The sequence below is a fragment of the Rattus rattus genome, chromosome 1 (assembly GCF_011064425.1).
Source record: "Rattus rattus isolate New Zealand chromosome 1, Rrattus_CSIRO_v1, whole genome shotgun sequence".
NCBI lineage: Eukaryota > Metazoa > Chordata > Mammalia > Rodentia > Muridae > Rattus > Rattus rattus.
Window position 1 is genome coordinate 157,695,882 of NC_046154.1, and position 15,009 is coordinate 157,710,890.

A 15,009-nucleotide genomic window follows, 5' to 3' on the forward strand; every position below is an offset into this window, starting at 1 on the left:
ATAGGGGAAGGAGAAAACTGACTCTTGCCAGCTGTCTCCTGACTTCTACGTGTGCTGCGCTGTGGCATGTGCACACACACATGAACGTAAAATAAATTAAAAGGAATATGGCTCAGCGGTTAAGAGCACCCGACTGCTCTTCCAGAGGTCATGAGTTCAATTCCCAGCAACCACATGGTGGCTCACAACCATCTGTAAAGAGATCCGATGCCCTCTTCTGGTGTATCTGAAGACAGCTACAGTGTACTCATATATAATAAATAAATAAATCTTTAAGAAAAAAGGAATAAAAGTCCGGAGATATTAGAATTAGGTGTGACGGCATGTACCTGTGATCCAAGCATGTAATCTAAACGGTGAGACAGCCAAGGCACGTGGATTTCCATGAGTACCCAGCCTCGCTATAGTGTTAAGTTGGGACTCTAGCTCACTCGGTAGAGCGTGTATCTGACATGCCCAGCAGGTTGGGCCAGATCCCCCGCACTACATGACACCTGGTATGGTGGTGCACGTTTCCAAGTCTAACACCCTGTTAATGGAGACAGAAAGACCAGAAGTTCATGGTCATCCTTAGCTACCCACTGAAACCAGCCTGTGATACTCGAGACTCTTGTCTGAGGAAATAAGTACCTGGGATTGGAGAGATGGCTCTGAGGTAAGAGTACATGCTCTTCTTCCAGAGGACCTGGGTTTGGTTCCTTGAACCTACCTAGCAGCCCACAACCATCCATAAAATTCTAGTTCCAGGGGACCCAGTGACCTCTTTTTTTACCTCCAAGGTCCCAGCATGCATGTGGCACGTTGACATACATGCAGGCAAAATGTTTAAAAACATAAAAATCTTTTTTTTTAATTTTTATTTTTCTTAGATATTTTATGTATTTACATTTCATCTTGATTAAATTGGGTATTTCCTATTTACATTTCAAATGTTATTCCCTTTCCTGGTTTACAGGTCAACATCCCCCTAACCCCTCCTCCTCCCCTTCTATATGTGTATTTACATTTCAAATGTTATCCCTTTCCTCCCCCTCCCTTAACCCCTTCCCTCTCCCCTTGCTTCTATGAGGATGCTCCCTCTCCCACCCACCCACTCCCGTCTCCACAACCAAAACATAAAAATCTTAAAATCTATTATTTTGAGGCATATAAGTTATAATAAACAGGATTTGAACATGAAACACATTATGCAGCAGAAAAAGATATTATTTCGCATAGCATGAAAGACTGAAAAGTATTCGAAAGGTAGTTAAGAGCATGAGCTTCTTCTCTAGAGGACTGGAGTTCAGGCCCCAGCAGTTACATCAGGTGCCTCACACCCCCTGTAACCCCAGCTCCAGACCAGCGCCTCTGCGAGCACCTGCCCTCATGTAATATACTACGGAAAATTAAAAAGAGTAAAAAGTAAATTTTAAAAAATGTTGAGCGTCTCTAGTGTGCACCAGTGTGGATTTCTACCCTGTAGCACAAGAAGTCCAAGCAGAAACCATTCCCCACACGAGGCACACTGGAGACCCAGTTCACTTGCCCCTTTGGAAGCCGCAAGGAGTTTTGTGAGGTGAAAATGTACCATGTTTACAACTCTTCCATACACTTCACTTTGGGACTTCCAGACACTTATCACCAATCACAACCAGGCTCAGTGAGCATACTCACTGGATGATGCCTCTGAGGTAGCCAGGGGTTAGCAAGTTGAGGACCCAGCCAATTGATCCCAATCTACAGACTTGTAAGGCAGGAGGATTTCGAGTGCGAGGCTACAAGGTGAGACTCAACAACACTGTACCTGAATCCCACATGTAGACAAGGATATACCACAATGTCTGGCTCCAGAAAACTTTTGCTATGCACCCTGGTATTTTAAGACTGGATCTTATATAACCTGAATCAGCCAGAAGGCAAGATGAGGATGACTTTGAATGAAATCTCCTGCTGTTTGCTCCACTAGAACATTAGGATGACAGGCCTGTCCATCACCAACCCTGTTTCATGCTCGTGAGTGAACCAAGATCCTGGAGTAAACTGGGTCAATGCTCTCCCAAGTGAACTACATTCTCCACACTGCTGAAACCCATCCTTATTGTAATGAGCAATACAATTGTATTGTAAAAGCAATGCCTTTTAGACATGCAAAAATAAGATTCACCTCCAAGGCTGCACCTGATAACCAGAACCGAGTGACATTACTCACTCCAGATAACCAGACACAGTCCTAGAACTCCATGGCACCCACTCGACAGTGCATAAGCAGAGACCAAGAACAGTGCTCTGCACATCTGGAGAGACTGCCCTGCAGCTGGAGAGTCTCCCCCAGGATCCTGACTTTCAAATCAGAGGCTTCTGTTAGAGGCTGGACCTAACCTTCAGTTAAGGTACTTCACTCGGGGGAGACAGGCTTAGGACTGTGGTTAGAAATGTAGGGTGTGAGCATTGTGTGATGACCCTCAGCATAATAAAATAGAACTTTTGTTACACACATATATACCCTGGCTGCCCTGGTATTGACGCTGTGACCCAGACTAACCTCAAACTCTGGCAATTCCTGCCTCAGCCAGTTCAAAACGTGTTTGCACTGTACAGTATTCCCCATCTTGAAAGTACCTGGAGGAGGCGCTGTGGGTTTTGTCTGCACGTCAGTATACGTATCATGTGTGCTTGACAGCCAGCCTTCTGGGATTAGAGGAGATCCTCGAACTCACTCAAGGATGATTCAACTCAAGGATGATTCACATTGATTGTGAGTCACTGACTGGATGCTGGGAGCCAAACCTCCTCTGGCACAGCAGCACTGGACTTGTGCATGCCTGTGTGTCTGGGTGAGCCTGTGTGACTCCTGGAGCAGGAGTCCAAACAGAGTCCTCTGGGCGCAGCCGGTGCTCTTAAACGCTGAGCCAGTCCCAAAGCAAGTGCTTTTCTCCACTCTTAACGCCGCTTTCAAACAAGATCAGGTCCTCCCTTCATCAGCATTTTATTTTTAAAAGCAAAGGTGAGGAACAAAACAAAACAAAAAACAACAGACTGCAGCAGGAGAATAGAGTTGAAACGGTCCCGAAAACGGTTGCCAAGACTTCGAAGTAAGCATATGAGAAAGAAGACCGTTAGTGAAGAACTGATGCACGCTGGGAAGTAATCCGTGGCTCGTTACCATACTCACTCTGAGTATGACTTGTTTTCACTTTTTGTTTGCTTTTAATTTTTTTGTTTGTTTGTTACTTATTCACTTTACATCCGGCTCACTGCCCCACTTCAGGTTACCTCCTCCCACCATCCTTTCCCCACTCTCCTCCTTCTCCTCTGAGCCAGTGCCCCTAGATATCCGTTCACCCTGGCACTTCAAGTCTCTGCAAGGCTAGGCACGTCTTCTCCCACTGAGGCCAGAAAAGGCAGCCCAGTTAGGGGAACAGGATCTACAAGCAGGCAACAGAGTCGGGGATAGCGCCTGCCCCAGTTGTTGAGGGACCCTCATGACCGAGACGCACATCTGCTACATATGGGCTGGGGGTAGGGGTGGGGGTGGCCCAGGTCCAGCCTGCATATGTTCTTTGGTTGGTTCAGACTCTGAGAGCCCCACGGGTCCAGGTTAGTTGACTCTGTTGGTCTTCCTGTGGAGTTCCTATCCCATTCGAGACTACAACCTTTCCTCCAGTTTTTCCATAAGAGCTCCCAAGCTCCATCCACTGTTTAGCTGTGGGTCTGAGTCAGCTGCTGGGTGGAGCTCTCAAGAGCACAGTCATGCTAGACTCTGGTCTGCAAGCATAACAGATTAATGTCATTAATATGCCAGGGATTGGTGCTTGCTCATGGATGGGTCTCAAGTTGGGGCGGTTACTGGTTGGTCCTTCCCTCAGTCTCTGCTCCATTCCCTGTGCCTGCATTTCTTGCAGACAGGATAAATTTTGGGTTCAAAGTTTTGTGGGTGCATTGCTGTCTTTATTGCTCTACTGGGGTTCCTGCCTGGCTATAAGAGGTGGCCTCCTCAGGTTCCATTGTGTCTGCTCAAAGTGTCTGCTTCAGGGCCTTAAAAATTCAAAGTCCAGGGGAAGGGGGAATGCCCACTGACCCAGAAGTCAGCTAATGTCTAATAAAGGTCAGTGGCTCAGAAGAAGGTATACAACGTCCCTTCCCCTGGAAATCCAAATAGTTGTTTATTCACAGCTCCAAAAAGTTTAGTGAAGTGAAAAAAATCTCTCTATTTGAGTGGCATTGGCCAAAGTGTCCAGGGCATGGCTGAGGGACTGTTTTCAAATAATTTAGAAATTTGGGGCAATTGAATATGTCTAGAGGGAAGTGAGAAATTGGATACCTTACAGCCCACATCACCTCTAGAGCATAAACCTGATGCTCTACACTGTGAAATCTCCCCCAATCTATCCCACCATCGCTAGGTTCATGGATGGGGGTTGGGGGTGGTGAGTTCTGTCTGTAGTCATATACATCCCTCACTCAACAAAGCAATATTTCAGCCCCATCCTAGTATTACCTTTTATTATTAGTTTGATATTTGGTTTATGGTCAAACACATCCTGGAACTAGAGGTAGTGTGCCTGTCCAGATTAAACTATTATATATATATACACACACATATACATACATACATACATACATATATATATATACATACATACATACATACATACATGTTGGTTTTTGGAGACAGAGTTTCTCTGTGTATCCCTGGCTGTCCTGGAACTCATTTTGTAGACCAGGCTGGCCTTGAACTCATAGATCTACCTGCCTCTATCTCCCTAGTGCTGGGATTAAAAGGTGTGTACCACACTGGCCAACCCACTTTATGTGTGGGTCTCTTGTTACTATTTCTACTATTGTGATGAAACAATGTTAGCACCAAGCAAGTTGGGTAAAAAAGGGTTTATTTGGCTTACAGTTCTATATTGTTATTCATAAACTACCTAAGGATGGCTCTCCTGGGACAAGTATGTCCATGGCTTTCCTTTCTCACCATTCTGAGGTCATTGGTTGACACAGCCATGTTACTTTCCTTTGACCACATGGAACACACACGTATATATTTATATATTTAATTTTTATTTACTATTTTTGCTAGATTATGAATGTGTTACTATTACATATGCATGTATAGTGTGTGTATGCTTGACGTCTGAGGAGTTCAGAAGAGGGCATTGGGTTTTCTAGAACTGGGATTACAGAGAATTATGAACCACAACATGGGTGCTAGGAATCAAATTAATGTCCCTTGGAAGAGAAACAAGTGCTCTTAATTGCTGAGCCATCTCTCTAGCTCTTAATTTATTTTTTTCTATTTTAAAATTTTATGTATTTGAGTGTTTTGCCTGCATGTATGTCCATTTACCGTGTAGAAGCCTGGTGCCTGCAGAAGCAAGAAGAGGCATTGGATACCCCAGTCCTGGAGTTACAGACTGGAGTAAGACATGATGTGGGCACTGGGAATTGAACCAGGTTCCGCTACAAGAGTAACCAATTCTCTTAATGGCTTGAGCTATCTCTTCAGACCCAGACCTTGTATTTTCAATCTTGTAAAATTCGTATTTTCTAGAATATATGACAGTTTCAAACTAAACTCTTATGACAGGGATTCGAGTCAACTACAGCTATCCAAAGCTTCCTCTCCAGCAGGAAAAGAGACTGATGTGGTGCCTCTTAGTCCAGGAATATAACATAAAAGAAATCATAGAAGATTTATGTATCTTCAGCCTTCTGCCTACCACAAACATTTCTGAGACCACAACCAGGGGCCTGGGAAGGGGCACTGGGTATAAAGATAGCATATGAGAAGAAGCCACTGCTAGAAAAGAGTGGAAGCCATTTCCTGTGCAGGCAGCATATAACATGGAGAGCTTACCCAATAAGAGCTTATGTGCATGTATGAGAGACAAGCAAATAACCTATAACTGGTCATGGTCCTCATGGCCTAATGGTTTTGAGTGTAGATCTTTCTCTGGTTCTCCTACCAACTTCTATTCTCCATATTCCCCTTCTTCTTTTAGGTGTCTTTATGTGTATGCATGCAGGATGTTGGGAGGAGGAGTGACACGTGTGCCACAATGCATTAGTGATATCTAGAGGACAACTTGGTGGAGTCAGTTCTCTCCAACCACCTTTATGTGGGTTCCAGGGACTGAACTCAGCTCACCAGGCTTACATGGCAAGTGACTGACTGAGTCATCTCACTGCTTCTCCTTTGTATTTATTTAAAAACCGTTTCTTTTGCTGTTACTGATTCTGTGTTCCTCATGCAGTTCTTTGTCCTGACACAGGAACCTGAATATCTTTAGTAAGTGCTCCCCAGACTCAGATCTGTGGCTGCAATACTGTGGCTCATATGCGCCAAGGAAATGCCAATGTTCCCATTTTGGTCAGTAGTCTGTGTCCCATTTGTGTCAGGACAGGAAAAGTGTCTGGATACATTTTACTTTCACATCCTGGCCAATTTTTGCAACTCCTCAGCAGAGTCTACCTACTTTGTTTTCCCCTGTTGTGGGTGATGCCCTTGAAACCCTCCATTATTGATGTTAATATTATAGTTAGAGTTAAGTATGACTAGGTTCATGGAAAATCCCCAGCCAGCTGCAGAAGACTAATACAAATCTGGTGGTCAGGATGCCCAGTGATATGACAAACCTGTGACCTTTCTGAGAAACCAACATCCTGCTGACTAATGATATGACAAACCTATGACCTTTCTGAGAAATACATCTGACGTCAGGATGCCCAGTGATATTACACACCTGTGACCTTTCTGAGAACCCAACATCCTGTTGACATCAGCTGACCACAAGAGCTCTGTGTCCTTGGCCTTTATAAATGTTTCCCACTTCCCTCCTCCCTCTGTAACCCTGCTATGGTATAAATTCAGCCTTGGGAAAAAAATAAATTTGTCGCCTTGATCAGACTCTTGTCTTGGCGTCCTTCTTCGAGTCTCTTGTCCCCCATTCTCTTCCAGCTACCCTCTGCACCCTCGTTGACTGTCCTGCAGGGCAGAACATCCCCCCTCACTTTGAGTCACAGTCTTTTTGGAATAATGAAGAGGAGAGTCAGCCATCAAAGAAGGGTAGGAGGAGTTAAACTGCTTCTTCTCATTGGCAATGGCCACAGGGGTGTGTGGAACAAAAAATATAAGAAAGCATTAATGAGAGGCTGGAAAGATGGCTCGGTGGTTAGAGATACATTCTACGCTTCCAGGAGATTCAATTTCCAGCACCCATGTCGGGCAACTCACAGCACCTTGTAACTCTAGCCTCAGGGGATCCAATGCATTCTTCTGGAGGATACAGGCACCCAGGCACACTCACACACACACACACACACACACACACACACACACACACACACACACACACGGGGTGGGGGAGGGGGAAGAACCACACAAAAATCCTTAAAAATGTAGTATGGCCCAGAACAAAAACAGAGCACACCATGCCTAGGTGGGATCAACAAAGAGCTGGATTTGGGGAGCAGAACATGTCCATCAGCTCAGGAAAACTCTTCTTTTGGAGAACACCTGAGAAGAGACTGCTTCTGAATGGTATTCTCAAAAAGCCCCATGTGTGCAGTCTCCCTCCTCCTCTTCCATACCCATCACACACAGCAGAAGCCCAGAACTCAGCAGGCATTTTTAAGCCGTGTGTGCATAAGTAGGGAGACACCTATGGATTCTGGGGTCAGGGTCCCTCACCTCATTGCTACATTCCCGTTCTCAAGTCATACTCCTATCTTTAATAGCTTTGCATAGGAATGAGACAAGTTGAGGGGTTGGAACCATTACATAAACTCAGCATTTGCCTTTGTTTTGACCCTGATTAGTTGTCTGAGGTTGTGCTTAGGCAAGGAGTGGAGGCCAGATATGCTTCCCAAGCCTTCCCTTCTCACTGCTCCAGAGCAAGGGCGTGTTAGAGCCTTGAGGGGGACTCACAGAGAAAGATATAGACAGGCAGCAGCAATGACTTTCATGAGAGGAAGCCTCACTGAGGTGGCTATAAACGGAGCCTCCTCCTCTACAAGGCTCCTTCACAGTTGAACCTTTTCAGGGAAAATCTTGCAGTGCCACCCAGGCCAGTGACCTAGATAGTCAGAGCTGTCTTCTTCTGAATCTAGAGTGTGTATTAGCCGCAGGAAAACAGTCCTTCAACAGGAAATTGAGTAATGCATAGGATGTTAGAACGACAAGAACGGTCCGTTCACAAGCTGTCTGGACCCTGGTAGCTTCCTGGGCAGCCTGCAGACCCTCACACTCCTGATCAAAGAACGGGACATTGGGAGGAGTCTTTCTGCCTGCTTCAATTACCTTAGATCCCACCACCACCAGGTGTGAGCCCCCAGGGCCACACAGGTCTGGGCCCTTTACCACTTCCATACATCAACTATCCCACCGCTGACCCTCTAGGAGAAAAAATCATCCTTGCCCAACAGTCTTTCTGACTTCAGAAAGGCTGCTTCCCTTTGTGAGCTGAATGTTTTAGATTTCACAACCAAAAACGTGCAAAGGATTTTGCCATCTGTTTAGGTCACATAAATGAAGTATGGTCTCTTTAAACAACAAAATAAAACAAAAATGTCAAACATGTGGGAGCAGGAGAAATGATTCCTAAGAGTGAATATTGTTAACACAGAGAACCCGAGTTCGGTTTCCTGCACCCACACAAGATAGCTCAGGACCCCTTATAACTTTAGTTCTTTTCGCCTGTGAGGTCAGTGTTTTAAGAGTAGACAGGCATGCGTACACAAACGAAAAGCAAAATAAATCTTTTTAAACATTTATAAATTCAGGGAGGAAGATTCAAAGAATCAGAGTCTCTTTCCCTCCCAAAGCACATGCATGAAAGGCAGGAATGGAGCCTCCCTCCCCAGAGGCCGCGCGGAATTGTGGTGAGGTGGGGGAGAGGGGAATCTCTCTTGCTGCCTCTCAGTCATCACCGCTGACCAGATTCTCGATGTAGGCATCCAGCTCATCATCTGCGCTGATGTTTATGTCCTCCTGAGCCTTTTGCAGGAGTGCCCGAATATTGGTCCGCAGCTTCTGGAGTTTCTCCTCTGTTTCCTGGAGTTTTTTCTGGGAGATACGCAGGCTTTCCTCAGAGGCCTTGGCTTGTGAGTCGGCACAGCTTTCGTAGGAGTGGCAGAGGTTCTGGAGTCCGACTTCATATTGCTTGAAGCACTCTTTCAGAGGGAGAGAGAGTAATTCTTCTGAATTCATAGCACCTAGCTCCTTCTTGGATATGGGGAAACTCAGGGGCATGAAATAACGCAAGCAATTCCAGAGAATTTGGACCAGGAGGTCAATGGTCTTGTGGTTGGCCGTTGGGGCAGTAGTGTCAGGTTCTGTGCAGAAGCATTCAGAGATGGAGGCCCTCTGCAGTGCCAAAGCCTGCTGGACCACAGTGTTCTCTTCCCCACTTATATCCCCTTGCTGTTCGTCAGTACTCTGATACTCTGGAGATGGCTTCATTAGCCATACATTTTCACTGCCTTTTTCCACCCAGCAGTCTCTTGGTGTGCTATCCTTGGGCACATCCTCAAACTTGACCTTCCACCATACCACATTATCACCCACCTCCACAGCTGTGACGTGGCCCTTGTAGCACTCTCCTTTCACACGTACCTCCACGTACAGCCCTTTATCTTTCTGAGCCGTCTTGAGGTCAGCTGAACTCTCCTCCTCAGCACTGTCTGAGAGCTCATTTGCTTGAATCTTTTCTTTTTTCTGGGCAAACCTGCCCCGTTTGCACATCTTCCTCCTGTCCTTATCAGAGACCTCAAGACTCCGCTTACGACCGCACTTTACCAGTGAGGGATTAACAGGTGGATCCGCCATCTCAGCCACTGGAGCGTTCATGGCTTTGGGGGTTCCAACCTTCCAAAGGTTGTTGGAGTTGGGGACTACAGATGGGGACAGGGATTGTAACAGGGGGGTGGGCTCGGGTAGAGTTTTGGCCAGTGGGCTCACTGGGCTTTGGGGTGTCTCAGGTGGCTGGAGCAGCATGACTTCTGTTTGCTCTGCCAGAACAGGAGATTTTGGGTTGGTGCAGAAGACAGAAGACCTTTGGAGCTGTCTGAATGGCCTAGGAGCGTGCATGGACTGGGGTCTTCTTCGGACACTCTTTTTCACAGCACGTGAAGATGGTTGAGGACCCTGAAATCTATGAGCAGGATATTTGGAGGAAGGTCTGGAGGTCACTTCCAAGGGTAATTTTTTCAGGTCACTTTGGGAATGGATAGGCTTGATTTTCTTAAGGGCCTTAAGCTTCCTCTGATGTTGGCGAATTTTCTCTGTCAGCTGCTTCTGCCTTTCTTCTTGTGTCTTTGGGACCTTTCTTAATGTCCCCAGAGGAATCTTCTGCGCCTGTTCAAAAGCCTCGCACTGGTCCTGTTCAGGATCAGGGTTCATGGAACAAACCCAGTTGTCTGGGTAACCTTCTTCTACAGCACTTAACTGGAAGGGGAGGGTTCTCCACTTTAGACACAAATCACACTGTATGGTGGTTGGGACTTGCATAGCTCTCTTGCGTTTGAAATGCAGCTCCTCAGATGGAGGTCTGTTCCAGTTAGCTGAAAGGTAGCCAAACTCATCCCAGAACTTAATAATTCCGTACTGGGTAATGGCGATGTCCTTCCAGTACTGTGCCAGGTGCTCGCCCATTGCCCGCAGGAGCAGACGGTACTCCTTGGCGTCAGCAAAGTCCTGCTTGCTGTGCGTAGGTTCTAGGACCAAGTAGGGCACATCGATGACTCCAACAACCCCACCGCATGCCATCCCCTTTTCCAGCTGTGGGCCCACTTTCTCATACATCTTGATCAGGCGGCTACAGTTGTAGATGAACATGCCGTCGTGGTCACGGCGTTCAATGTTGACCCCGAAAACGAAATTCAGTTCCTTGGGCTCTTTGAGTGCTCGCTCTTTGGCGTCTCGGATCCTTTTCTTGACGTCAGCTTCTCTTCGGAGGGTGATGGCTGTATTCTGGACCTGACGCAACATCGCCCTCGAGTCCCGGGTGATGTCTCCGCCTATGTTCACTTCTAACGTACGAGATTTGCTCTCTGCTTCCCGGGCCTTCTCTTCGGCAAGCCGTGCTACCTGGTCTGCCTTCTTCACCTCTTGTTCCGCCCTGGTCTTAAAACGGCTTGATGTGAATGTGTACTTCCTGGGCTTGTACAAGCAGCAGGAGAGCTTTTTGGTCTGCACCTTGTGCCCTTGAATAAAAATCCTCATCCGAGGATCAATGTAAAGCACAGCCGCGTAGGCGCAGAAGGAGTGCCGCTCTGGCTTCGTGCCTTCCTGGGAGATCTCTGCCATCCGGATATCTTTTGGATTTGAGGTTATGTCTAGTTCGGGTTCCCCATTGTCCATGAGTTTGAGGTTGAAAATGATCACCAGGGTTCCACTGGTCCCAGAAATCTTGGTGAACTGGTTCATCACTTCTTCCTCAGTGTGGAAAGGAGAATACTTGTAGATGAGTTCTGTCTCGATGGCAAACTTCTCCACATTGTCTGTGACAGGTTCTCGTGTATGAGCACTCCAGGTAGGCAAAGGGACTATCACTTCATCAATGCCTTCTTCCTCATGAAAGGTCCGAGACAGGAAGAGGCAGCTCATGGTGTCTTCCTTCTTCGTGAAGAGGATAAAATCCTTTCCAATACGCATTGAGCCTGATTTTAGCCCATTCCCGTACCGCCCAATCTGTGTGGACTCTGGTGTTCGTTTGGCTGATTTCCCAAATTGGATTACACTGATGGCATCATTTGGATCCATTCCTGCTCCATTATCCAGAAAACAAAGCATGAACCCTCCTTGAAGGTCCTCTCGCCTTTCAGCATAAATATCTATCCGGGTGGCATCAGCATCTCTCGAGTTATCAATCAATTCAGCAAGAGCACCAAACAAAAATTCATGGGTAGTTGAGTTTGTGTGTAGATATTCAAAGGTTAGTTGAGCCCGGTTGAGGCTGCTGTAATTGGTGAATGCCATGACTCCAGTTTTACCTACTAATGGAGAAATAAATGTATCGGGGCAGATTTTCTTGGGTTCTGCTCAGAAAATGGTAGTTCCTGCTTCTTAGTGACAGGTAAAACAAGTTATTTAGTTACTATCAAAAATACAGAGATAACTGAAGCTGAGATTAGTTTCTTTCTTCCTTTCTAATTTTCAATGACTATGATGTAATTGTTTGGGGTGGGGGAAGCCTAAATCTGCATTTCTAAAGAACTTTGAGTGTTAAATTTCCTTAGTTCACTTCAGATGACTGGTTTAAAAGTGGGTGGTCCTCATCAGCTCGACTTGATTGTTACTGTTTTATCTTGACATTCTTTGAGCTATTTCTTGTTCTAAATTTCTAAAGAGAAGACTTACCGGTGTGGAAACTTAACCTTCATCTACATCTTCACTAGAGACCAAAGTATCCTTAAAAAGCCGCCATACTAGAAGGTCCTTTCACAGTGTAGACAGTTGTACATCTGGTAAACCCACCTGGCAACTGAAAGAAGGTCTCTGTGGTTCCTTACTAGTCTTTTGATTTCAAACCCAGTTTAATGTAATGCCACAATCACCACAAGGTGCTGTGTGAAACGACCTCACGTTAATCAACAGAAACTCCTCATAACAGACCCACCCAAATCTCATGTGGCTGGCTACGGCCCTACACCATTCCCTGTCAGGCTTGAGTCCTGTAGCCACTTCCTCCCTCCTCTCTGAGAGGAGTGTGTCTCAGCATTCAAGGCCCAGACCCAGGATGTAGGACAGTTGCAACCGCACCGCTAACCAGGTCGTTTGCACTGCCCGTGCTGCCCACAACTCCCAAAAGCCCTCGTCTCTCTCGCTCGGTTTAGAACTGGAATTCAACGGCCGCAGCACGCTTGGAACCTCGGGCTGCCTCCGCCTCCGTGGAGCGCCATCTGTCTGCTGGACTCGGTCACTACAGAGCTAAAGCGCGGAGCGCGACTGAGTTATAATAACAGGTGTTGGACCAAAGGTGACGAGCAACAGCACGGATTTAGAGTTTGCTGCTTCTCTGCCGTAGCGAAAACTATTTCATTTTCTGCGTTTGTGTCATCTAGTGATCGCAGGCCTAGGCCACCTTTTATTAAACTTTTCATGTTATCTGTGTGACTATATGCCATTTGTGTGTGGATGCCTGCGGAAGTTGGCTGATTCTCTAGAGTCGGAGTTACAAGAAGTTTGTCAGCCTCCAGACCTGGGTTCAGGGACTCGAAGTCGGTTCTCAAGAAAGAGCAGTAAGCCCTCTTAACCCTTGAGCCATTTCCTCGGGCTTCTTAAATTCTTTGAGCAAGATGCCAAGGACCTGGTTAGCTTAGCACAGACACCACCAGTTACAGTGGAACACTAGGGGGCCTATTTTTTGCTGCTTGGGCATTGTAATGCACAATTATTGTTCTAGGGCTAGGAGGGTGGATACAGGAGGATCAGAAGTTGAATATAGATAATAAGAGTCCCTCTGGGCTATGTGATGCCACAATCACCACAAGGTGCCCAGACCCAGGATCTCAGACACCATTTCCCCCTCCCACAGACACCATTGTAGAGTAAAGGAGCCAGGGAAAGATCACCCTGATCCTTGACCCCAAGCCCAAGACATAGCTCAAAGGAAAAACATCCTGCCCCTGGCTTGACCTTAGGCTCAGAGCCTTGGAAATCGCTATTACACCCTTGGCTCAAGTTTAATGAACGAATGATGTTTCCATCCTCCCATACTTTCCAACCAAGCTCACTGTACATGCTCCAAAAACCCTATAAAAATCTTCCTTTCTGTCCAGCCCTCTGCTGTCTTCCTGGTCAGTGGCAGACATGGTTTTGTTCCTCTCCCCAGTAAATCTCTTGTGTGAGGTTTAATGGTATTCGTTTCCGAGATGCTCTTGCTGTGGAAAAACCATCCAGATTTAGAATGTCCCCCTCTTCTGGCCAGGTATGGGAGCAAACAGGGTTGTAATGGGCTATGGCTGGAATCTCATTTCAGACGCATTCAGGCACTTTAAAGATGGCTTCCCCCCTTCCTCCTCCTCCTCCTCCTCCTCCTCCTCCTCCGCTTCCATTTTCTTCTTCCCTATCTCCTCTTCTTTTTTCCTCTTCTTCCTCTTCTTCTTTCTCCTCCTCTTTTTTTTCAAACTGGTTATTTTATTTATTTACATTTCAAATGTTATCCCCCCTTGTTATCCTCCTTCCCTGTTTCCCTCTGTAAATTCCCTATCCCCCCCTTCTCTTTTTCTTCTTCCTCCTACTCTTTTTCTTCTTTGTCTTCCTCCTCCTCTTCATTTTTCGTCAGAGCTTAGCCAGCTAGCTGCTATTTTGGTCCCAGGTTATCAAGGCTCTGGTTCCAGAGAACTGGGATTTCAGGAGGGTCAGTAGAAATCTTCCAAAACAATCAGAATCACTTCTTTTCCCTGTCATTGTACAGAGGCCCTGAGTTTCTCAGCAGATCCTTGTGTCCTATTGGACTCAGGAGTTGAACTAAGGAAAAGCGAGTTTGAGGGTGGGTCAACCTGACAGGAGGAAGAACTTTGAAGGTTCTCAAAGTTTTCTCATCTCTCCCAGCTTAGGTGTTCTGCCATTTGGAGACTGTGGAGCCAAGATTTCCGGCCAGTCAGAGCATGAAGTCTGTACAAGGTGTCCAACCAAGGCAAAAGTGAGAAGGTGGCTTATGTTCCATAACCTGTGACTGCTGTTATAGGTGTCAGATTGCCTGCTGCTTGTGTCTCAGTTGATCAATGTCTTATAAGATCAAAGAAGAAATGATTCAAAGATAGTTGCATAACCACAGGTCACCAGAGACTACCACAGTATGGATGAGAACTCACAAAAACTGGGAACCTGGGCACACCATGCAGCCTATGGGCAGCTCACCAGGTTGGAGAACATCCTCGCCTTCCACATCATTCTGTTGGTCTAAATATCCTCCAGGCAGCCCCACTAATTTCTGTTCCTTCCTGGTGGCCACCTGGTCTGGTCTCACAGTCTTCATATTTGCTCATCTGGGAGTGATTCTTTGAAGACTTATTGATTAC

The 15,009-nt window shown here is 46.3% G+C and overlaps 1 protein-coding gene across 1 annotated transcript; it reads right to left on the bottom strand.

Moving 5' to 3' along the window:
• Positions 1-8,740: 8,740 nt before the first annotated feature.
• Positions 8,741-12,823, bottom strand: LOC116906667 (ATPase MORC2B). The gene is made up of 2 exons (XM_032909455.1): positions 12,344-12,823; positions 8,741-11,976 (listed from the first exon to the last, which is right to left on the bottom strand). The coding sequence occupies exon 2, from the start codon at positions 11,960-11,962 to the stop codon at positions 8,903-8,905; it is 3,060 nt and encodes a 1,019-aa protein (XP_032765346.1). The 5' UTR covers positions 11,963-11,976; positions 12,344-12,823; the 3' UTR covers positions 8,741-8,902.
• Positions 12,824-15,009: the final 2,186 nt, after the last annotated feature.